A 24,568-nucleotide genomic window follows, 5' to 3' on the forward strand; every position below is an offset into this window, starting at 1 on the left:
CTCTTTCAGCTTTTGGATTGTTTGTCGATGCATAACCGTGTAACTGAGTGATGTCTCTGAAGCGTTAATGCATTATTATGCAGTTCTTTTATATCCCAGTCATTTCTGACAAGTAATTTTTTATTAAATAGAGTTTGTACATGACGAACTAAAAGATTTTAATTAATTCTACCGTAAACAAACTTGCAGAATGGGCATGTAAATAACAAATGAATTTCAATATAGATACTGTGGTAACAAGAGCAGATGAGAGGCTAGGTATTCTGCGGCGAGTGTCTCACTTCCTGATTCCCCAAAGCCTTTCCACCATCTACAAGGCACAAGTAAGGAGTGTGATGGAATACTCTCCATTTGCCTGGATGAGTGCAGTTCCAACAACACTCAAGAAGCTCGATTCCATCCAGGACAAAGCAGCCCATTTGATTGGCACCCCATCCACCACCTTAAACATTCATTCCCTTAACCACCGGCACACCGTGGCTGCAGTGTCTACCATCTACAAGATGCACTGCAGCAACTCGCCAAGGCTTCTTCAGCAGCACCTCCCAAACCCACGACCTCTTCCACCTAGAAGGGCAAGGGCAGCAGGCGCATGGGAACACCACCACCTCCAAGTTCCCCTCCAAATAACACACCCATCCTGACTTAAAAGTACATCACCGATCCTTCATCGTTGCTGGGTCAATATCCTGGAACTCTCTACCTAACAGCACTGTGGGAGTACCTTCACCACACGGACTGCAGCAGTACAAGAAGGCGGCTCACCACCACCTTCTCGAGGGCAATTAGGGATGGGCAATAAATGCTGGCCTTGCCAGCGACGCCCACATCCCATAAAAAAGAATTTTAAAAAAGGTGGTGCATTTTGGTAGGAGGAATAAGGAGGCGACCTACTCCTTGGAAAATAAGAGTCTAAATGGGGTAGAGGTGCAAAGGAATCTAGGGATATCGATTCACAAATCATTAAAGTAGCAATGCAGGTTAAAAAAGCCATAAAAGTGCAAATAAAGCAAGGGGGTTCATTACTAGAGAAATAGAATTCAAAAGCAGAGAAGTTATGTTAAACTTGTATAGAACCTTATCTGATTGTCTCATGATTTGAGACGGTGGGGTGGCAATATGGCATTACTGTATATATACTTTTAAGTGGTTGTCATTGTTGTTGTGAAAGTTGTTGTTGTTGTTTTTAATTTGCTCACAGACGAAAAGTTTGCGCTCAAAGGAGTTTGTGGCCCGTTCAGTACAAAAAAAATTAGAGGGAACATTGGCTGAGACCATTCCATATGGAGGGGAAGGTTGCAATCTCAAACTTGCAGGTGCTGTTGGGTGAGGTAGCTGGCTGCATTTCTCCCTTGCTAGAGTTTGTCAGGAGTCAGGCAAACTGGTCTTAAATGGTCATTGGTCTCATAGTGACCCCAATTTAATGAGGAGGACATAATAGTTTGGGAGGGTACAGATTAAGCGATTGTTGGGGGGCTCGTGAGCAGTTTAATAGTTTTAATGAGACATCTTACTTTTCCCCTTCTTATAAGGGCATTGTATTTTTTCCCTGCCCTGGAGCCACTCCCTGTGTACGTTGCTGCTTATGTTGATAGTCCCTGCCACCTCTTGGCTTTCATCAATGTCAGGGAATCAGAACATCCCTCCCTTGTTTCACTTCCAGCATCAATCGTTTATTTGCTTCATCATCAAAGCAGAGTGCCCTAATCCTACACACTTTCCCATGAAATGTTGCTGCAATACATAGACTCCATGAAATACAGCCATAAAGAATTCCTCTTCATAATAAAAAATCTTCTGCTGGCAGGACAAACTTGGTCGAAAGCACTCCAGGATATTTGGCAGCAAGTTCCAAAATGTGACTAGTCTTACTGAGCTGTGTTTCATTCACACACTCTCCAAAAGCCCCAGGAGGCACCAGCCATTTTAAACAACCACAGACCTTTAAGGCATTCATGACTGAGCCCAATCGGAGCCCATGGAATGACAACTACATGACAATTAGCATGACTAGACGCTGAGGCGCGACACACTGACTCTAGATGCAGCACACTTCTGTCTACATGTCGCAATCTCTTGAAAGGCCGAAGGAAGATCTTCGCTGTAATGTCTTCTGTTCTGCTTCATGTTAATGAAGCTGATTAACACTGGGTACATATCAAATGGGTAACACATTTTTATAAATTTGTTGGCTACTTTAATAGAAGCATTAACCACCATTAAATAGCAAGCAAAATAATTTCAAAGGAATGTATTAAATGTTTGCACACCATCATACAGTGTAATTTTACTCAATGTTAGTTTACACCATCCAGCAATATATTTTAGGAAGCCAATGCAATATCCCCATTTCCATCTCTGCATTGGTTATCCGTTTTATGGTGTGACATGGAAATACCGGACTTTCAGAATTGTGAGTAGGTAACTTCATGGGCTGAGTTTCTTATGGGGAGAGGATGCAAGACACTCTCCAACATGAAAGGAGGGAAAACCAGAGCAAAGGTCAGCCCAGGTCGATCATGTGCATCTCCAGACAGCCAAGCTATATTGGCAAAGATCTAACAACAGCTCATTTGCTCACCTACTTAGCTAGGGATTGTGCATGGTAAAAGTAGACTCAGCAACAGGAAATAGAGGAAAATGGTTGAACAAGTGGGATTCTTACCTTCTCACCAAAAAAAATCACTTAATGTTTCTACTCTTGTTAAACATTGCAAAGCCATTGTCTTCAGCCCACGCTTCTTCCCCTCCCCGCCCCCCACAAACTCTCTCGCCTCCCCACCAATTCCATTCCTTTCCCTGACCACTCTCTTAGGTTGAACTAGACTGTCCGCAGCCTTGCCATCATATTTGACTCCAAGATGTGCCTCCGGCTGCATATCCTCTGGATCGCAAAGACCTCCTGATCAGGTTCCACATAAACGCTGACGACACCAAGCTCTACCTGTCTATCACCTCTCTCAAACCCTACAACATCTTTGTTTTGTCAGACCGCTTCTCCGACATCCTTTCCTGGATGAGCCACAATTTTCTCTACTTAAACTTTGGGAAGACCAAAACCAGTGTTTTCAGCCTCTGCGACACACTCTGTACCCTCACCGCCAATTTCAATCCTCAATGGCCATCCTCTCAGGTTGAACCAGACTGTTCACAACCTCGCCATCCTATTTGAACCCACAATTAATTTCCAACCCCATATCCTCTCTATGACAAAAACCACCTACTTCCATGTCCGGCACATCACCTACCTCAGCCATCTGCTGCTGAAACCTTCATCCATGCCTTTGTCATTTCCAACGCTCCCCTAGCTGGCCTCCTACCCTCCACCCTCCATAAACTTGCGCTCATCCAAAACTTTGCTGCCCGTATCTTAACCTGCACCAAGTGCCACTAATACATCACCCCTGTGCTCACTGACCTACATTCGCTCCCGCTCCACCAACACCTCCAATTTAAAATTCTCCTCCTCGTGTTCAAATTCCTTCATGGCCTCGCCCCTCCCCAGCTCTGTAACCTCCTCCAGCCCTACAACCTTCCGAGAACTTTGTGTTCCTCCGCAACTTTGGCTTCTAATGCATTTCCCACATTTAGCTGCACCATTGGCAGTCACGCCTTCACTCATCTAGGATGTGAGCTCTGGAATTCCCTTCCTAAATCTCTCTGCTTCTCCACCTCTCCTTAAAACCTACATCTTTGACCAAGTTTTTAGTCACCCCTTCTAATATCTCCTTCTTTGGTTCGGTGTCAATTTATGGCTGATTACGCTTCTGTGAAGTACGTTAGAGCATTTCCTGCGTTAATGGCGCTATATAAATGCAAGTTGTTGTCTGTCCATTAGTTGCTTAATGTAACACTGGACTTCCATTAATCTAACTTTAGCATTCATGTTTTCAACTTTGACTTAAAAGTGGTGACAGGGGCCAACTTTGCAAGGCCCTATGTAGCAGACACTGGAGAGACTAGAGAAGCTGTGATTGTTCTCCTTAGAGCAGAAAAGGTTAAGGGGCGATTTAATAGAGGTGTTCAAAATTATAAGGGGTTTTGATAGAGTAAATAAGGAGAAACTGTTTCAACTGGCAGGAGGGTCGGTAACCAGAGGACATAGATTTAAGATAATTCGCAAAAGAACTAGAGGGGAGATAAGGAAACATAGAAACATAGAAGGTAGGAGCAGGAGTAGGCCATTCGGCCCCTCGAGCCTGCTCCGCCATTTAATGAGATCATGGCTGATCATCCAAATTCAGTACCCTGTCCCTGCTTTCTCCCCATATCCCTTGATCCCTTTAGCCTCAAGAAATATATCCAACTCCTTCTTGAATATATTTAATGAATTGGCCTCAACTGCCCTGTGTGGTAGAGAATTCCACAGGTCCACCACTTTCTGGGTGAAGAAATTCCTCCTCATCTCAGTCCTAAATGGCTTACCCCTTATCCTTAGACTCTGACCCCTGGTTCTGGACTCCCCGACCATCGGGAACATCCTTCCTGCATCTAGGAGAAATGTTTTTATGCAGCGAGTTGTAATGATCTGGAATACACTTCATTAACTTTCAAAAGGGAATAGGATATATAGTTGAAATGGAAAATTTTGCAAGGCTATGGGGAAAGAGCAAAAGAGTGGGACTAATTAGGTAGTGCTTTCACAGGCTCAATGGGCCAAATATAGAACTTTCTGTACTGTATGATTCTATGGTGTAAGTTATGGCCAGCCTGGTTATGATGACTGACTGACCATACAGCATAGATGGAAACATTTTTGATTGATTAATCACTGAAGCTTAGCATACCATTATAATTTTTTTATTTTCTACATTCGTAAAAAAAAAAATTTATTTTCAAAATATAAAAACGATTGTTTAGTGGTTCACCAGTTCAACACAAACACAAGTGCTTTACTCCAGAGCGGCACTACAACATACAAACTAAACAGATAAAAATCAAACAATCCAGGCATACAATCTGAAAAATATATTCTCCACGCAGGTAAAACAAATGGAATAACACATAGTAGAACATTAAACAAACGTTCAAGAATGATTTGAATAATAACTACTCCCTTAACATTCAGGAATGCGAGTTATAGGCATGTTTGCCAGCCTGTGAGCTTAAGCAATCTATTCACTCAGAGCAGAGCAGAAATGGCTGAAAACACGGAAATGCATCATCTCTATTTCAATAAACTCTAGGCTATCAGCTGGAATTTTAAAATGTGTCGAAGGAGCTGGTTGCAACAAAGCATCGGCTTGTTGCTCCTTCACCAATGGAAATTAGGTTAACTATTCAAGTGCAATCAGAAGTGTGTATTTCTCCTCTTCTTACCAGCCCTTTTCAAAGCGAAAAGAATTTGGGGATTTAGTTTGATGCCTAGGTGGCACGCATCCTCATTAATTTGTCAATCTGCACTTAAATAATTCAAGAGCTTGAGCCCTATCATTGGAGGACGAAGTGTATGAGTAAAGACTAGAAAAGCTTGGTCTCTTCAAGCTTGAAAGGGGATGAATAAAAGGGGGCCCTGCAGAGCTATATAAGATAGTAAATAGTATAGAAAAATAAATCCAGAACAGTACTCTAAGGCAGTGTTGTCCAATCCATTAGCCACATGTGGCTAATTGCATTTTTGATTATAACTAATAAATGAGTAATAGACATCATCATTGAGTATGTGATCTTAGTGCTAATATTCGCACGGCATACGCATGAGAACTTTAACCTTTTTGTGCATTTGTTGGTAAAGTGGTAAAATGAAGGTCAGAGTGTGCAAGTTTTTTTTGATCATTGTGTGTGCTTTACTTCCTTGGTTGCTACTTATTGGTTAACTTTAAAATGGTGCGTACAACGGGTGAAAACGCCAGACTTCAGCACCATGGAAACACGAGCAACCTTGTAATGGAGAGGGGAGCTGTCACCATGGTCACCTCGACCAATCGGAATAACTACTTTGGACAAGCAGAAGAAAGCAGGTCCAATCAATAATAAGCAGCTCCAACAGGGCACGTCATGGCAAAGAGCAGCCAGCACTGGCAATGGGTAAGCAGCACCCATCGTGTTCTGGATGGAGAGCAGGAGTGGATCTCGTTCTGCGAGTCAACATTCTCAGCAATCAGAAAATGCTGGAAAAACTCAGCAGGCCAGGGCAGCATCCGTGGTGAGAGAAACAGAGTTAATGTTTCAGGTCGAAGACCTTTCGTCATTGACCTGAAACGTTAACTCTGTTTCTCTCACCACGGATGCTGCCCTGGCCTGCTGAGTTTTTCCAGCATTTTCTGTTGTTATTTCGGATTTCCAGCATCCGCAGTATTTTGCTATCTTCTCAGCAATCACCCTGATGAAGTCAAGGTACCACTCGCAAGTGCTGGACAAAAACCTAGAAGCTTCACTGAGATGTGTTGTGTCTGATAAATTCATGCAAGATTTCAAAACTTTGGTGAAAGAGAAAGACTGCAAAGTTTCACACTGAATGGTGCTAGATATTTGTTAAGTTAATATACATCTACTGGTGCATGTGGCTAAAACAGTGTTGCCGTAGCCATACCTGTGACTAGTCAGTGATTTCTATTGGACAACACTGCGCAAAGGTAAACCATGATAACAGGACAAAGGAGACAGGCTCAAACTGGCAAAGGGCAAATTTAGGGCTGATATCAGAAAGTTCTTCACACAAAAAGTGATCAACACATGAAATGTACTTTAAGGGTAAAGACCTTGGAGTCATTTAAGAGATTGTTGGATGCTGTATTGAGGGAAGCGTAGGTTATTTTAGGTGAATGAACTAAGGTGGGTCGAATGGCTTCTTTACCCATATTTATGATGTAATCTTATAAAAAGAAAAGAAAATGTGGAAATGGAAAAGTTAAACTTGCACCGTGTGGGTAGTGGATTCTCCGATTACTGGTTACATTGTTGGGATAACATGGGAGGAATTTGGCATTGTAGCTGACTGGTCCCATGCTTGATTTGGAAGTGCTTAGTGTTATCCCCAACTATAAAAGGGGAAAAATATTCCAAATATTATGAACAATATATCCCCACAAAAGTTAAAATAAGATCTGCCAATGGTTCAGTGAGTTTATCCAGTTGTCCACTACAGAGAAAGGCAAGATGGTATTGATTAAGCCACTTTTTAAAGAACTTCCATATGACTCTACTGGGATCCCCAGTCTGTATGGCTCAGTGTGTTTATCCAATGTGTAGCTGAGATCCCAGGTTGCATCCCAAGTCTATTCTGACCTCAACCAGGGCAGCAGAATGGGCGCTACATTTTGCCTTAGCAACCCTGGATTAGAGAGAGGAAAAATCACCCAAGCTGTTCCTGGTCACCTTATCTGAGGAAGGATGTTCTTGCCATGGAGGGAGTGCAGCGAAGATTCACCAGACTGATACCTAGGATGGCAGGAATGACGTATGAAGAGATATTAGGTCGATTAGGCTTATATTCGCTAGAGTTTAGAAGAATGAGAGGGGATCTCATTGAAACTTATAAAATTCTAACAGGACTAGACAGACTAGATGCAGGAAGGATGTTCCCGATGGCAGGGGAGTCCAGAACCAGGGGTCACAGTCTAAGGATAAGGGGTAAGCCAGTCAGGACTGAGATGAGGAATTTCTTCACCCAGAAAGTGGTGAATCTGTGGAATCCTCTACCACAGAAGGCAGTTGAGGCCAATTCATTAAATATATTCAAGGAGTTAGATATATTTCTTAAGGCTAAAGGGGTCAAGGGATATGGGGAGAAAGCCGGGACAGGGTACTGAATTTGGATGATCAGCCATGATCTCTTTAAATGGCGGAACAGGCTCGAGGGTTCGAATGGCCTACTCTTGCTCCTATCTTCTATGTTTCTATGAACACTATCCAGCAACCTTTTCTAGAAATGCATATGTGTGGAATTTGACATGTGATAGAGCAGCCTACCTAACACTCACTGTAAGTGTTTGCAGCTCATAATAGTTACTTAGGCATTGTACCAGAGAGTGACCAGCGCCCATGGCACTATACTCCAGCAAGGAGTCAATACATTCAGGAGAAGAAAAAAAATTTGGCAGAGAAAATTGAGGAAAAAATTAAGGTGGCAGTGATTCCAATTGTCTGGATTTGGAAATCTCTCGTCTAGTTTTATAATGTTGTTCAGCGGACTACTCTTGTACAAATTCAACCAAAATTATTTTAAGCCGATCTGTACATGACTGTTTAAGAAGGAAAAGATATTCCCAGTACCTCTATTGATAATTACAACCTTAGTTCATTCACCTAAAATAATTATATCAATAGTCTAAGCATTCATTTAGGTTTCCTCTCCAGATATCTTCTGTCAGCATTCCAGGTGAATAGTCCTTATACTCTGGCATTGTAAAGGACCCATTTTCGGACACCAGGCCCATTTCTATGTTGTCTGGCATGTAGGAAAAGATGGAGCAGATTGCTGATGTGCAGCTGTAGTGCTGGTGAGAACAATACTCTTCAGGAGTTGAATAAAATGACTTAGGATCCAAGTGTGAAGATGGACTGAAGTATTCTGGAGTAAATGGAACACGTTGGGTAGAATACCCACAATCCACCGAAGAGTAAGCAGGAGATTCTGAGATCTGGAGAGGAAACATGGAATTATCTGTGTGTACATTTTAAGAAATGAATGTCATCAATTCTAATGCACGCTCGTCTCTGAATCAGAAGGTTGTGGGTTCAAATCCCACTCCAAGACTTGAGCACATAATCTAGGCTGACACTCTAGTGCAGTACTGAGGGTGTGTCATATTGTTGAAGGTACCACCTTTTAGAACAGACATTAAACATAGGCCCTGTCTGCTTGTTCACGTGGATGTAAACGATCCCATGCCTTTTTTATGAAAAAGAGCAGGGCATTCTCCTGGTAACCTGACCAACATTCAACCCTCAGCTAACAATACCAAAGTAAATGAACTAGTCATGCATCTCACTGGTATTTCTGGAACATTGCTGCATACAAATTTACCGCCACTTTTGCCTATATAACAATGACAACATTTCAAAAGTAAATCATTGACTGTGAAGTTCTTTGGGACATCCTGAGGATGTGAAAGGTGCTATCTAAATGTAAATTCTTTCTTTTTGACCAGGTTTAATACGGCAAAAATCTATTTCAAAGTGTGTATACTTGCGTAACTTTGTGCCTGTGTTGGAAAGATCTAGTTGTAGATCTCAGAACAAATTCATATGCAATCACAATGCCTGCAGCCTTTGAGTACCCGGTATGATTTAGATGAACGACTGCATTATTGCAGTGACCTAGTAATGAAGTTCTAATATTTGAGATGAACATATCACAACAATTTAAGCTAAGAGCAGAATGGTTCTCAGTAACTACTGCTCCTCAAGTAACCCAAATATGGCTAGGGCTACTCAATGTTAGAAGCCTGGTATGTTACCCATTTTACCACATAGATGAAAGAACTCTGCATATGGGTGTTCTCGCTGAGTTCCAAGTGTTCAAAAGATGTCCACAAAAAATGGTCTTTTTATGGGGAGAACAAAGCGGGACATTCTTGTCACCAATGCAGCAGATCACATCTGCTGGAATATTAGGCATTTATCACATGATTGATATCTCAGGGTTGAGCGGACACGGTTGTATATAAGAGAGATTGGCTGGATTTCCTTAACTGATGATGGCATTTGGACATCTGAAGAAAGCTGTATAATTGATTAAGTAAGTAAATTGGACGACCAAAAAAAAGACTACTGAAAGAGTTAAAAGGGCCAAAATAAGGGAATTTAGGAACCGAGCATATATCCAATGTACATGTCCCATAGGGAAATATGGTGGAATGTGGCCAAATGGTCAAACTGTCAGCTGCTACCTGAATAATGTGCACAAACCGTCAGCTAATAATTGAATAATGTGGTCAAATGGTCAAACTGTCAGCTGCTACCTGAATAATGTGCACAAACCGTCAGCTACTAATTGAATAATGTGGTCAAATGGTCAAACTGTCAGTTGCTACTTGAATAATGTGCGCAAACTGTTAGCTACCAATTGAGGAATGTGATAAAGATAACATATGGGGTCATAGGACTATGTAACGGTCAAAATGTGCACACAGGTCGCAAGAATTTGCACCCGAAATCAACTGCATGATGTAAGCCACGACTTAGAACAAAAAACTGTATATAAGGCAGGGGATTTTAGCGATCGGAGAGCATTCGTCCCAGGATGAGTGACTCCCCTGTCGGCTTGTAAATAAAGTTGCTTTACTGAATGAACCTCCGGACTCCGCGTGATTGATTGGGAATAAGGCGGACATCGACCCTTTATATCAGAGGGTCCGTCTCGGGGAGAAGAAGCTCTCCCGGTTTACCCTTACAACTACCATTAAAGGGAACTATATATGTTGTGTAGAAAGTCGACAAAGTACTGCAAAAATTAAGAGGCTAAAGTGAGTTCACTTACCATAGCTGAGTGATTGCAGTGGGTGGCTGGCTGGTAACTGGCTGAGGGGCAGTGCAAGGTAGGAGGCTGCGAGGTGAATGAGTTATCAGTGTAAAGGTCAGGCAGGTACGTCTCATACACCTCGGTGCTTTCATACAAGCTCGGGTTCTGGTCGTATGGAACATTCTCTGGGAACTGGCTGCACTCATAGAAACTGGATTCACATCCGTTAGGTGGAGGGTAGACATAGTGGGGAGCTAGAAAGACAAAAACAGGGCATAATTCAGCAACATTTTTATGCAGACTTTCCTGGGCGCAAAAATAGGCGGACGTAACTACAACTTTGCTCTAAGTGCTGGTGGATTGAACAGCTGGTGTATAATATTCCGGATTGTGCATAGATTGGAATTGTTTCTTTGAAGTTCTGGTGATTAAACGGCGTTTCGGTTTCACGAGGGGCAAAGTGGATATCCTAAAGGTTAAAATGCACTTCCATTAAATACAAGACCGTATTGAAAGGCTGCACAAAGCCCCTCACACTGGACAGCATCTGTCGATTTCTTCAGAAAGCCTCTTCTGCTTTGGTCAGTGGCAAAATAATTCGAGGTTTGCAGAAGTATTCAACTCTGAGCGACGTGTTTCAGAAACAGCGGGACATGCAGGTGGGTTCAATAAAACCTCCAGATGATTCGAATTCGTTTGCAAAAAAAAAAGCTTTCACACTGGGTATTGGGAGGAACTGTATACAAAACGCTGAACTTCTCAGCACTTGTCTATCTCTCGCAAGTGTTTGGGGTTAACCCGCGATAAATGGGAGCCGATAACTTTAAGACATTTTAAGAGGACTTTGAAACTGTTAAGAGTTTATTTTATTTGAACTGCAATTTGTAGCATTTGCTCATTTGAATGGAACCCAATGCGTTTCAGGTCTGCTATCGTTAAATAGTTGTTGCTATCGTGCAGCGGAAGCTGTGAAGACATGTCTGCGTGCAGAACAGGAGTGTCCTTAAAGTAATACTGGAGTTTTAAATCTCTATGGCATCGTTTCTCCAGACCTCTGGACGTTGCATGGTACAAGATTCTCCTAACACAGCTCCGTGAATCAGACTTCAATCTAGCGGATCTCATTGACGTTTCATTGCATTAAAATGATACAAAGGACGGTGCGTGATCAATTTGACTTTGTAACACTGCTTTCCGGTCGAAGAGTACTTTCTGGCTTGAAATTTATGATTTAGACCTTGTAACCCTCCATTGGTTACAAGTGCACAGATCAGTCAAGCTTCGGTTGTGTGGGCAAGAGTGCCTGCAGTGAATGGTTTTTAAACCACCGGTGTTTATTTTTTGGATGCTATAAGGTCAGTTGACTCGCAGCTAGACGGAGACCCTGTGTGAACAGGAACACTTTGCTCAGCTGTGTGGCGCCGCACGCCGAGCTCTCGCTCGCCTTTCCAAAAAAACAAGGGGACTGAAATTCGAAGCGTTGAGAGGCTTGCTCAGCCGAGACTCGGCGCCTAGCAACAACCGAATGGGAGGAATTCTGCCGCTGCCAGCGGGGATGCAATAACCAGAGAGGGTGCAGCGTTTCAATGGTTGCGGATTTGCAGATTCGGTGTCAAACTTTACATTTAAATGGAGGCAAAAAAAAACCTCCCCCCTTGTATTCACCCAACGTCCTTGGATGAAGAAGTTGGTGGATGTTGCAGCGACCCTAGAGTCTGATTCGTTCTAACCTATTCATCTGCATGCCATTCTTTGACTTTGTGTGTCTGATTGGTGGATGACAGATTATGCACTACCTGTTCTTTGATATTAAAGAGTAGGGTGAGTTATCTAAAAGCTCGAAGCTGAAAAATTTTGTGGCCCTCTTTTGGAGAGGCTGGCTGGTGTTTCTTAGGTGTGTCTTACTGACCTGAATACGAGGAAGAGACTGGCTCTGCGAACTGAGGACTGTTGACTGTGGTAAGCTGGAATAGGAAAATACAAAGTAAATTTGGGGAGAAGGGGGGGGCGAATAAACGGAAAAAAATATACGAGCAAAGCAAAATCAAATCAGCAGGGAGGATGAATTAAATTGTTATTTTACACAAACAAATATCATTCATTGCAATTAAGTTTATTTCGCTTTATAAATATATTTTAAAAATGGATTCCTTCTGTGGCAGTTTATAAAGATTCAGTTTGCTCTTTATTTTGTGCCCAGATTCGTATTTTTATTGCTATTTTCTGTGTGTGTGTGCACCGATTAACAGAGCTTTGCCATTTCGAATTATTCTAAAACTGAACGCACATTTACAAATCGTTAACTGGGCAGAATTTCCAAGCGAGAAGTTATATTGGAATGAGTTGTGTTTGGGTGGATGTCATTTTTTTGTAAGAGCTGGCTCAGAGTGAAAGCAAGAGCCCCTGACATGTTGCAGACACTGCAGTAGACTAACACTGTGAGCATGGCTTCCTCCAGGTCACATGATTTAAAGTATCAAAGTCTGCCGGATCAGATTTCCATTACATCACCCGATGTTGCAGCACTTGTTGCGAGATCCTTTATGTGATCCCCAGTTACCTCATCTTCCGATTAGGCAGTCTGCAGCCTTCCGGTCTCAATATCGAGTTCAACAATTTCAGATCATAACCTCGTCCCCTATTTCATTTTCACATATTTTTCCACTCCTTTCCTTTCCCCCCCCCCCCCCCTTTCCTTTTGTTTCTCACACCTGGCAGCTATCTTTTGCCCTGCCAATACACTTTACACCTAATCACAGCCTATTACCATCTCGTCTAGCTTCTAATCTCTTTTACTTCTTTTGGTTCTTTAATTCTTTTGTCCGATCGCAGCCCTGCCTTCGATCTAGTTCCTTTTCTCTCCAGTTTTGAAGAAGGGTCAAACCCGAAACGTCAACTCAAATTTCTCTCCACGGATGTTGCCTGACTTGCTGAGTTTTTCCAGCATTTTCTGTTGTTATTTCGGATTTCCAACATCTGCAGTATTTTGCTATCGTACTGCCTTTCATGATTTGGATTTCAACATTTTTAGGCTTGGAAATGCAGGTGGCGCTCAGTTTCTGCTGTGGTCAGTTTTTAGACAACTGGAAGCAGAATCATTTGATAATAAATGCTCAATTTAGCAGAGCTTCGCTCAATCGGTGTTTTCTCAGGGGGGCCGAAGAAACTTTTTGTTCTGGCCGGTTGCATAAGATCTCCTCCCGGGTGGGAGGAAGCAGCAGGCACGGCGGGCAGTCTGGCAATCGACAGTGAGGAGTGGACAGGCACACTGCCGCCCCTGCCTCCCTTCATAAAATGAGCTCATTGTCAACTGTGCAGGTTTTGGGAAGCACAGTCCAAAAACCATTCCACGCCCCTTCATTTGGTTAGAGTTCAGAAACATTCTTACTCGCCCTTTCCCAAAGATTCAATTTAAAAATGTTTTTTTTAATAAAAGCATAATCGTTCTAAATGAACAACTCAGGGAAGTTCTTTGGGTGTCCAGGGAAGCTCTTTTTGGAAATTAAGTAACGTGCAATTTGTAGACAGTGTTTTGAGGTGGGGAATAACATTGATGCTTATATACCTGATATACATTAAAAAGACTTGCATTTATATCGCAGAAATGTAGCTATATTATGAGTAACTTGTAAACAAAGAGCAAGAACAGCCGCAAGGGGGCACCACAGGTCCCTCAGTGGTTTTAATTTCAGGTCTGTTTAATAAAAGACAGACTTGCATTTCTATAGCACCTTTCACGACCACCGGACGTCTCAAAGCGCTTTACAGCCAATGAAGTACTTTTGAAGTGTAGTCACTGTTGTAATGTTAAACCAATATTTCTATAGCAAACAGACTAAATAGCCTTACAACTAGAATGGTTTCCATAAAATTATTAAGATGCATTCATGCTGCAGGTATCAATGTTGCATTGGTATTTTTTTGAGCACCTCATTGGACGAGGGTTGTGAATCTTTGGAATTCACTGCCCCCAAAGGGCTGTGGATGCTGAGTCCTTGAGTATATTCAAGGCTGAGATAGATTTTTGGACTTCAGGGGATATGGGGATAGGGTGGGAAAGTGGAGTTGAGGTCAAAGATCAGCCATGATCTTATTGAATGGCGGAGCAGGCTCGAGGGCTGTATGGCCTGCTCCTGCTCCTATTTCTTATGTTCTGCTTACACCACTTTAAGCTTGGCAGGGCAGCTGCCAGTCTCAGTCAGATATTGGTGGAGTGTGATGCACATCCTGCAGACCCGAGTGTTACTGGTATTGAGTTCAGCGACAATGGAGCTCTGAGCATGCGTGTTTGGATGCTTGTGCAGAACTTCACTCCCTGGGCAACTTACTTTAACACTGGGAAAAGGTGGGCGGGTGTGACATTCATCTACTGACACTGCGCACTGAAAGAACAAGCGTGTAATGTCTTCATGGAGACCAACGGATCACCTGCACACTTTTAAAATGAATCATCCCACTCCACTCAATAGTAAATCAAACTGGTAGAGGGTGCCATTCAGTAAGCGAGCAGGGGGGAGGGGGTCTCGCACCACTTGGCTGTAGTGCTCTTGGGAGTTAGATCAGCATCTCATTTCTGAGTTAAAATGTAGACATTTAAAAAATCTGCAAATGCTAAACACCTGACGAAAACAGAAGGTTGGAAATACAGCAATTCCGTCAGCATTTGAAAAGAGAAGAGGCTGATGTTTTGGTGCAGATGTTGTGTATTTCCAGCATTATCTGTTTTTACTTTGGAGTTGTGCAGCCATTTTAATATCTCTGACCACCCCCCCCCCCCCCCCCAATGCTTGCTGACCTACATTGGCTCCCAGTTAAGCAACGCCACGATTTAAAAATTATCATCCTTGCTTTCAAATCCCTCCATGGCCTCGCCCGCTCCCTATCTGTATAGCCTCCTCCAGCCCCACAACCCCCCTGAGATCTCTGTGCTCCTCTAATTCTGGTCTCTTGAGCATCCTCAATTTTAATTGCTCCACCATTGGAGGCCGTGCCTTCAGCTGCCAAGGCCCCGAGCTCTGGAATTCCCTCCCTAAACCTCTCTGCATCTCTACCTATCTTTCCTCTTTTAAGATACTTCTTGAAACCTACTTCTTTGACCAAGCTTTTGGTCATCTGCCCTAAAATCTCCTTATGTGGCTCGGTGTCAAATTTTGTTTGATAATCGCTCCTATGAAGTGCCTTGGGATGTTTTACTATGTTAAAGGTGCTATATAAATACAAGTTGTTATTGTTTTGTGTTAATGTGAAGCGATAGAAACCAGCATCTACTCCAACCCCCTGCCTCTAACTGCCTGTGAATGTTTTAATCCGAAAGGAGCTGACTAATCAGCTCTTTATAACTTTAAAAAAAACTTGCATTTTGGTTTTAAGGCTGCACCAGCAGAAAGCTTGAAAATCCAACACCTCGCCAAGAAGAACGTGCACTTGCATCTTTAATATAGTGACACATCTCTAGGTGCTTTGCAAAGTGGGGGGTTAGCATTAACTAGTGTGAAGTTGGAGTGATGTGAGACTATCTCCTCCAGATGCTCTTACACCAGTAGATAAGTGGGGAATTTTGCATTGACACAACATGAAAACTGCTCCTCACTAAAGCAAGATTAGCTGTATTTTTTTATTATTTGTTCTGGGGAATGGGGCGATGCAGTGCCAGGCTGCATTTCATGCCCGTTCCTAATTGATTGTTTTTTTTACAACTGATTGATTTCATAGGCCACTTCAGAGGGCATTAGGAGTGAACCATGTGGGGACTGAATATAACTCATTACAGGTCAGAATAAGATTTTATTCCAGGAAGTAAAGTCACTACATTTTTGAATGAAAAAGAAAGACTTGCATTTATATAGCGCCTTTCATGACCACTGGACATCGCAAAATGCTTTATAGCCAGTGATATACTCTTGGAGTGTAGTCACTGTTGTAATGTGGGAAACGCGGCAGCCAATTTGCGCACAGCAAGCTCCCACAAACAGCAATGTGATAATGGCCAGATAATCTGTTTTTGTTATGTGGATTGAGGGCTAATTACTGGCAAGGACACAATAATTATTTTGCCACACGATAATTACAAGAGAATATATTGGCACATTTAGAGTTGTTGGTATGGTTGAGATATAAAAAAAAAACTTTTTTTTACTCACAGATTTTAGTATGGGTTTAGGAAAAGTTTGGGCAAAAGGATAATACAATAATTTGAATACACTCAATTTGCATAAGAACCTTCAGATACCTATCACCTGACCATTGGCAAAACCCCAATATCAAGCCTGTCTTTGAGCGCGTGCAGTGGAAATTCCCATTTCATACAAGAAAAGTAAACTGGAAGGGAAGTATTATTTCTAGCTAAAGGTTTGGCACAATCAAAATTGCTTGCAGACCAACCCTTAATGAGTTCTGACGAAGGGTCATCGACCTGAAACATTAACTCTGTTTCTCCCTCCACGATGCTGCCTAACCTGCTGAGTGTTTCCAGCATTTTCTGTTGTTATAACCCTTAATAGTTGTACATTTACCTTTACACTGTTTAAACATCACGTTGATAAATTCAGGGGAGATAGGTAAACTTGAATTGGCTTCAAGGGTGCACAGCTGACATGCAATAAAGTTCTCTAATGCTAGTTTTAACAAGTTTGAAACTTTGTATGCATATTTGCACCACATCTATGGCGTGTTCCAAGCCTGAAAGGTCCTATACCCGCCTGCCCGCCCGCCCCCCCAGCGTTAATATGAAAAGACATGTTCTGCTCTTGTTTCCTCGCTGCAATCATTTTGCACTGGTGGGCATGATATTTCAAAAAATTGTGTGCTGATTGTGTGCTGAATATATGTTCTAAACTGGAAAAAAATTAACATCAAATTTAATTTTTTTTTAAACTAGGAGACTGAGTGCTGAGGTGGGTTTGCACATTGCTTATTGTGCAGTGTAAACTTGAATTGGATTCAAGGGTGCTGGCATTCAGTAAAGTGCTCGAAGATCTTGGATCAAATGCAGCTCAGACTGAAGTGATCAAATTCCTTTCTCTATTTCCCCCTCTGCCTAGCAGCAGGATTGTTCATTAAACAAGTTCCGACATTCTCAGCCACTTACTAGTGGGCACATTTTTGCAGTACATAATTAAACCCAGATAATCCAATCATACTTATCCAGAGACAGAGAAACACAGCAGCCAATTTGCAAAAAAAAGTAAGATCCCACACAGCAATGAGATGAATGGCCAGATAATCTGCTTTAGTGGTGTTGGTGAAGGACACCAGAAGAACACCGCAGCTTTTCTTCAAATAGTACCATGGAATATTTTACATCCACCTGAGAGGGCAGACGAGGCCTCATTTTAACATTTTACCCGGAAGACAGCACCTTCGACAGAGCAGCACTCCCTCGGTACTGTATTAGATTATTTGCTTAAGACTGTGAAGTGGGGCTTGAATGACCTTCTGACAGAGTCAAGAATGCTACCACTGAGCTACAAGTGACATCTACATGACAACAGTGACTACACTTCAGAAGCACTTTATTAGCTGTGAAGTGATTTGACATGTTCCGAAGCATGAAGGTTTCAACAGATGCAAGTTCTTTCCTTCTAATACTTAACCATCAAAGGCAGTTACTGGCTTGAAATCTGCAAGAGCATATTTATGAAGTTTAGGAACTGGCTCTGTTCAAAATCCCATGTGCAGGTCATCCCATAATGACTCAGGCAACAATGTGGAAGCATATGTGTCATCACTTTATTGTGCAATGCATTATGGTGTACGATGTTAAAATTAAACTGTCTCCAGTTATCCTGCAGCTATAGCCACATACCATCGGAGCCGAGTTATTACATAGTCGCTAGTTTTTCTGGTTGTTGTATTGCAGCTTGGGATTTTTATTAAAATGTTGGTAACAGATTTTGCCTGAATTTGGAGCTGCTTTGGGCAAACACACAGAAAAACTGGGATAAAAATTGATAATCTCACCCAGGAAGGATGGGAGGTCGGAATGGGAAATGGAAATGTTACACCGGTAAAATAGGGACTTCTGAGGTACATTGGTCGGGAAATGTAGAGCAAGCTTTACTCTGCACCTCACCCAGCTACACCTGACCTGTGAGTTCCTGCTGCTGACTCTAAAAGTGCCAAATGCAGCAAAGTATTCCGTGCCTTAGCACTGACATCCTTGACTTTCGTGAGCACAAAATTTCACCCAGAAAACACAAAATTAAAATTTTGTTTTGGTTTTCAAATACAAATATAGAGCAACATTCTGATTAATCATTCATTTTACAATTATTAATCATCACTTGCTCCATTATAATTGGAATAATTCCTATGCAAAGTCATCACTATCGGGATACTACTGTGGAAGGTGGCAATAGGATTCAACTCCACAGTAGTTTCAACAACTTAACTGTGAAAAAAAAATCTTTGTTTATGCAATTCCACCATCCCAGTGCATATGCAAAGATATCTATCTTCCTGTATTTTAGAAGGCATAATTACAGATTGCAACCAGAATCAACTGTGACAAGGCCGGGTGGCTTATAAATCTAACTCTGCTAGTTACTGGAAGCATGGAAAAGTACTGGATAAAATATCTCGGGTATTACCTGACAAATCGCGGATTTTTTATAGTCTAACACATGATTCAGCTTGAATGATTAACTCTATGTTTGAATATTTGCATATGAGACTGAGCAACATTGACGGTGTTGGCATACTGCCTCTTCAGTACAGTGCCACCAGCTTTACAACAATGAATAATGGAAGAACCATGCCATAGTGCCCCCTCTGTCGACGCGGCAAGCAGAGTTCCATGTATGTACACTCAAATGCTTGTATGGAGCCTCACTTAATGGCCTCTAGCTGCTGTGACTTTTTACAAATTGAGAGCTGCAGAAAATTCTGGCCACCATATATCCCTCAGCCAACATCACTAAAACAGATGATCTGGTCATTATCACATTGCTGTTTGTAGGACCTTACTGTGCGCAAATTGGCTGTTGTGTTTCCTACCTTGCAACAGTGACTACACTTCAAAAGTACTTCATTGGCTGTAAAGCACTTTGGGACATCCGGTGGTCATGACAGCCGCTATATAAATGCAAGTCTTTCTATTTAATTTTTTCAATAGGTGGAAATTCAACAGAATGTTATCAAAGATATTTTCTAAAAAGATAAATGTGGAAGGCAGACTTTCAACTGATAACAGTCACACTCCTGCTACTGGGAAGTGAAAAACCATATCTGCCAAGCATCAATCTGATTCTGGCAGCTCTAGAGTGAAAAGCGCAGCAGGCATGCCCGCAGTTATACTGCATGCTATGAATCATACTCTTTCTACTGAGAGAAGCACAGTTCTTTTCCCCTGGCAGCAGTTTGTTATTTAATATTCATAACATGCGGGAGGGAGTTTTCACTTTCTCGCAACATCAGAAAGACTATGCAATGCAGTAAGTTTACAATGTGCCCAGAATTCCAACAATTTTAAAACCCAGTTTCACACTGCACTAGAGTTATATTAGAATGGCACAGCGGGTAGCACCCTCTCCTCTGAGTCAGAAGTTTGTGGGCTCATGGTCCCATTCCATGAGACTTGAGCACAAAAATCTAGGCTGACACTCCCAGTGCAGTACTGAGGGTGTGTTGCACTGTCAGAGGTGCCGTCTTTTGGATGAGACATTAAACCGAGACCCGGCCTACCCTTTCAGCTGGACGTAAGAGATCCCATGGCACTATTTTGAAAAAGAGCAATGGAATTATGCCTGGTGTCCTGGCCAATATTTATCCCTCAATCAACATCACTAACAAAACAGATTATCTGGTCATTTTCACATTGCTGTTTGTGGGATCTTGCTGTGCGCAAATTGGCTGCTGTGTTTCCTACATTACAACAGTGACTACACTTCAAAAGTACTTCATTGGCTGTAAAGTACTTTGGGATGTCCGGTGGTCGTGAAAGGCGCTATATAAAGATTTTCTTTTTTTTCCCAAATTGTGCCAAGCCCATGTGATATGAAACAACGTCTGGGGGGGGGGGGGGGGGGCGAAGAGGCTTTCAAATCATTTGCCCTTGGAGATTTCCAGACTCAGATATGATGCAACTTTCACATCAAAGTATGACTGAAACTGCTTTGCATCCACAAAAAATGGCAGTGTAAATGCAGCCTCAAAAGTAAACACAACTATTTATGTTTAAATAAACCCCTGTCACTCTTACTGCTCCTCAATGTCACTCCTAACTCCTTAACACTGGCAGCTCTGGCAGCCGCTTGGAGTTAGTCTTCCTTATGCTGTTACAAACCCATAGGGTTATTGCACAGTTGCATGTTTAGCACCAGAGTGCTAGGACTGTGGGCATAAAGGGGAGGATGATAAACCCGGTCACTGCAGGCCAGTTAGCCTAACGTCAGTGGTAGGGAAACTTCTGGAGACCATAATGCAGGACAAAATGTATTAATTGTCACTTGGAAAAATATGGGCTAATTAATGACAGCCAACCCAATTGGTTAAAGGCAAGTCTTGGCTGACAAACTTGATCAAGTTCTTCAATAAATAACGGAGAGGGTTGATGAAGGTAATGCTGTTGATGGTGTGTATGTGGACTTTCAAAAGGCATTTGATAAAAGTGCCACATAATAGACTTGATAGCAAAATTGAAGCCCATTGGATTAAAGGGCAGTACCAGCATGCAAAGTTGGCTAAGAGACCAAAAGCAGAGAGTAGTGGTGAACGGTTGTTTTACAGGCTGGAGGGAAGTGTACAGCGGTGTCCCCCAGGGATTGCTGTTAAGATGACTGCTCATTTTGATATATATTAATGACCTGGACTTGGGTATAGGGGTCACCATTTCAAAGTTTGCAGATGACACAAAACTTGAAAATGTAGTAAACAGTGAGGAGGACAGTCGCAGACTTTGGGAGAGCATAGACAGACCGGTGAAATGGTCGACACGTGGCAGCTGAAATTTAATGCAGGGAAGTGTGAAGTGATGCATTTGGTAGAGGACTGAGGAGAGGCAATATAAACTAAATAGTACAACTTTAAAAGGAGTGCAGGAACAGACAGACCTGGGTGGGGGGGGGGGGTGTACACAAATTTTCGAAGGTGGCAGGACAAGTTGATAAAGCTATTAAAAAACATAAAGTTCCTTGGGCTTATAAATAGAGGCATACAAAAGCAAAGGAGTAATGCTAAACCTTTACAAATCACTGATTAGGCCTCAGCTAGAGTATTGTGTCCAATTCTGTGCTCCACACTTTAGGAAGGATGTCAAGACCTTGGAGAGGGTGGAAGGAGCTTTACCAGAATGATGCCAGGATGAGGCACTTCAGTTATGTGGGGAGACTAGAGAAACTGGGATTGTTCTCCTTAGAGCAAAGAAGGTTAAGGGAAGATTTAATAAAGGTGTTCTAAATTATGAATGGTATTGGTAGAGTAAATAAGGAGAAAATGTTTCCACCGATGGGTGGGCAGGTAACCAGAGGACACAGATTTAAGATAATTGACAAAAGAACCAGAGGGGGGATGAGAATTTTTTTACACTGCGAGTTGTTAGGATCAGGAATGCTTTGCTTGAAAGGGCGGTGGAAGCAGATTCAGTAACTTTCAAAAGGGAATTGGATAAATACTTGAAAAGGAAATATTTGCAGGGCTATGGGGAAAAGGCAGTGCAGTGGGACTAATGGGAGAGCTCTTTCAAAAAAGCCGGCACAGGCACGATGGGCCAAATGGCCTCCTTCTGCGCTGTAAGATTCTATGGGTCTGTGTTAGAAAGTTGTGTAAAGCTAGCTAGTGCTGTGTTTAAAGTTACTGAAGGACTTTCATCACAACCTCAGGACCTCCCAAAGCGCTTTACATCCAATGAAGTGTAATCAGTGTTGTAATGTAGGAAACATGGCACACAGCATGGTCCCACAAACAGCAATATGATCATCTATTTTAGTGATGTTGGTTGAAGGATAAATATTGGCCAGGACACCGGGGATAACTCCACTGCTCTTTGAAATAGTGTCATCTTTTACGTCCACCTGAGAGAGCAGAAGGGGCCTCGGTTTAACGTCTCATCCGATGGAGGGCACCTCCGACAGTGCGGCGCTCCCTCAGCACTGCACTGGGAGTGTCAGCCTAGATTTTGTGCTCAAGTCTCTGGAGTGGGACTTGAACCCACAAACTCTGACTGAAACCGAGCCAGGGCTGACAGCTGGAGGACGCCTCCATCATGAAGTGCCATTTTTCTCAAGTTTGCCATGTTTCACGAAATTAAGTCTTCTATTCCAGACAGGTTAGGCTTATTGGTTGTGAAAGGTCTTGTGTACTTAAAGAGTGAACATGTAAAGGAGACACCCCGTACCGCTGTGGTGGTTGTTGCTGCTGCTTGAAGCGCCCTTCTTTGCTGCAGAAGCTCTTTAACCGTGATCTTCACCCTCACCCCTTGGTAAACCTTCTGTTTCTCTGTTGGAGAAATCAAACTTGATTATAACACAGGAGCGCAGACACAGGGTTTCCGTCCTGGCCTATCTTACTTGAGTAAACACATTTTTCAAAAAATAAGCGCGTTTTTACACTTAAACCAATTTCATTCCTAACCCAGTCCATTCTATCATTTTTAATTTGTTAAACCAACGGAGTGTTCAGGATCCTCACGGTGCTTCCCAGATTGTTTTCCATCGTGAGAAAGTGAGACGAGGCTGCAGCCCCCAAAGAGCCATGTGTGGCACTGGTGGATGTCAGGAATCAGTGTCACACAATCCGCTTGTTCTAATGTCTCGGCTCCTTCCACCTGAAGCCAACTGAATGATAAGAAAAAAGGAGTCGCTCTGGGTAACTCAACACTAAAACTGTTGAGTATACAAGACAGTAAAAGACGACACATTTGAAAAGTATAGAATATGCTGTCAGGCAAATTAAGATAAGATTCTATTCTGAAATATAAATATCAATATTTATACTGATAGTATACACAAATTTATATATATATATATACACATACACACACTTGAAGCACTTTGTGATGTCCTAAGGCACTTTATAAATACAAGCTTTTTCTTGTTATTCAAATGTGCTTTTAGAAAATTCGTAAAGATATTGGTTAGAAATTTGGAAGCAGAAATCCATAAGTTACAAGGAAAGCCGTGACTTGCATTGATGTAGCGCCTTTTATATCCCCCAGGACGTCCCAAAGCGCTTCACAGCTAATGGAGTAGGTTTGAAGCGTAGTCACTTTTGGAATGTAGAGGAATGTGGCAGCCAGTTTGCACACAGCAAGCTCCCACAAACCACAATGAGATAAGTGTCCAGATAATAATGTATTTGGTGATGTTGGTTGAGGGATAAATATTGGCTAGGACACTGTGGAGAACTCCCCTGCTCTTCAAGTAGTGTCATGGGATCTTATATATCCACCTGAGAGAGCAGACGGGGTCTCAGCCAAAAGAGGGGATGTTTGACAGTGTAGCACTCTCTCCGCGCTGCACTGAAGGGGAAGACCACATTATGGGCTCAAGACTCTGGAGGGGGACTTGAACCCACAACTTTCTGACTCCGAGCTGCCATTGAGACAAGAATGGCGCTGAGATAACCAGCACTGGGTGATTCAGGATAGAAGAATGTTGTCGCTGCTCCAGCTATGGGAGTCTGCACATTTCTGCCATGCTCTCCTTCCTGAACTAACGTACTCAGGCTTTGCTGAAATTAACACCTCGAATCCCGAAGCCACATCAGAAATTCAAGCAAGTCCCTGTTTAAAAACGAAGTGGAGAATTTTGCTTCTGATCCTATAGTGTGTGTGTGTGTAGCCCTTAAAGGTGATACGAATATAATGTACTATTTAGCACCGAGGTGATAACTGAGCCATCCAATTAGTCCCAAACCCCTGCTCTTTCCCAATAGATCAGTACATTTTTTTCCTTTTAAGTAATTCCCTTTTTAAAGTTACTATTGAATCTGCTCCCACCACCCTTTCAGGCAGCGCATGCCAGATCATAACAACTGGCTCAGTAATAAAAAAAAACTCATCTCCCCCCCCCCCCCCCCCCGCGTACAAAACACTTTTATTTCTCCGGCCACATTCTGGAAACAACTTATTTGGATTCTTTTTTTTAAATTCAGGATAACAATATGGGTATATTTTAATAAATTGGTGAAAATAGGGAGTCCCCCCCCCCCCCCAATAGGGTCCTCTTT

The 24,568-nt window shown here is 42.4% G+C and overlaps 1 protein-coding gene across 1 annotated transcript; it reads right to left on the bottom strand.

Moving 5' to 3' along the window:
• Window positions 1-6,228: 6,228 nt before the first annotated feature.
• On the bottom strand, window positions 6,229-12,462 carry LOC147100299 (uncharacterized; the record flags this gene model as incomplete). The annotated part of the gene is made up of 3 exons (XM_085968229.1): window positions 6,229-8,582; window positions 10,424-10,659; window positions 12,315-12,462. Coding segments are annotated over 3 exons (705 nt in total), but the record flags the coding sequence as incomplete, so codon positions are not given.
• Between the last annotated feature and the right edge of the window lie 12,106 nt (window positions 12,463-24,568).

This window comes from Somniosus microcephalus, chromosome 26, assembly GCF_052327205.1.
Source record: "Somniosus microcephalus isolate GS21.2 chromosome 26, FLI_Smic_1.0, whole genome shotgun sequence".
NCBI classification, from domain to species: domain Eukaryota; kingdom Metazoa; phylum Chordata; class Chondrichthyes; order Squaliformes; family Somniosidae; genus Somniosus; species Somniosus microcephalus.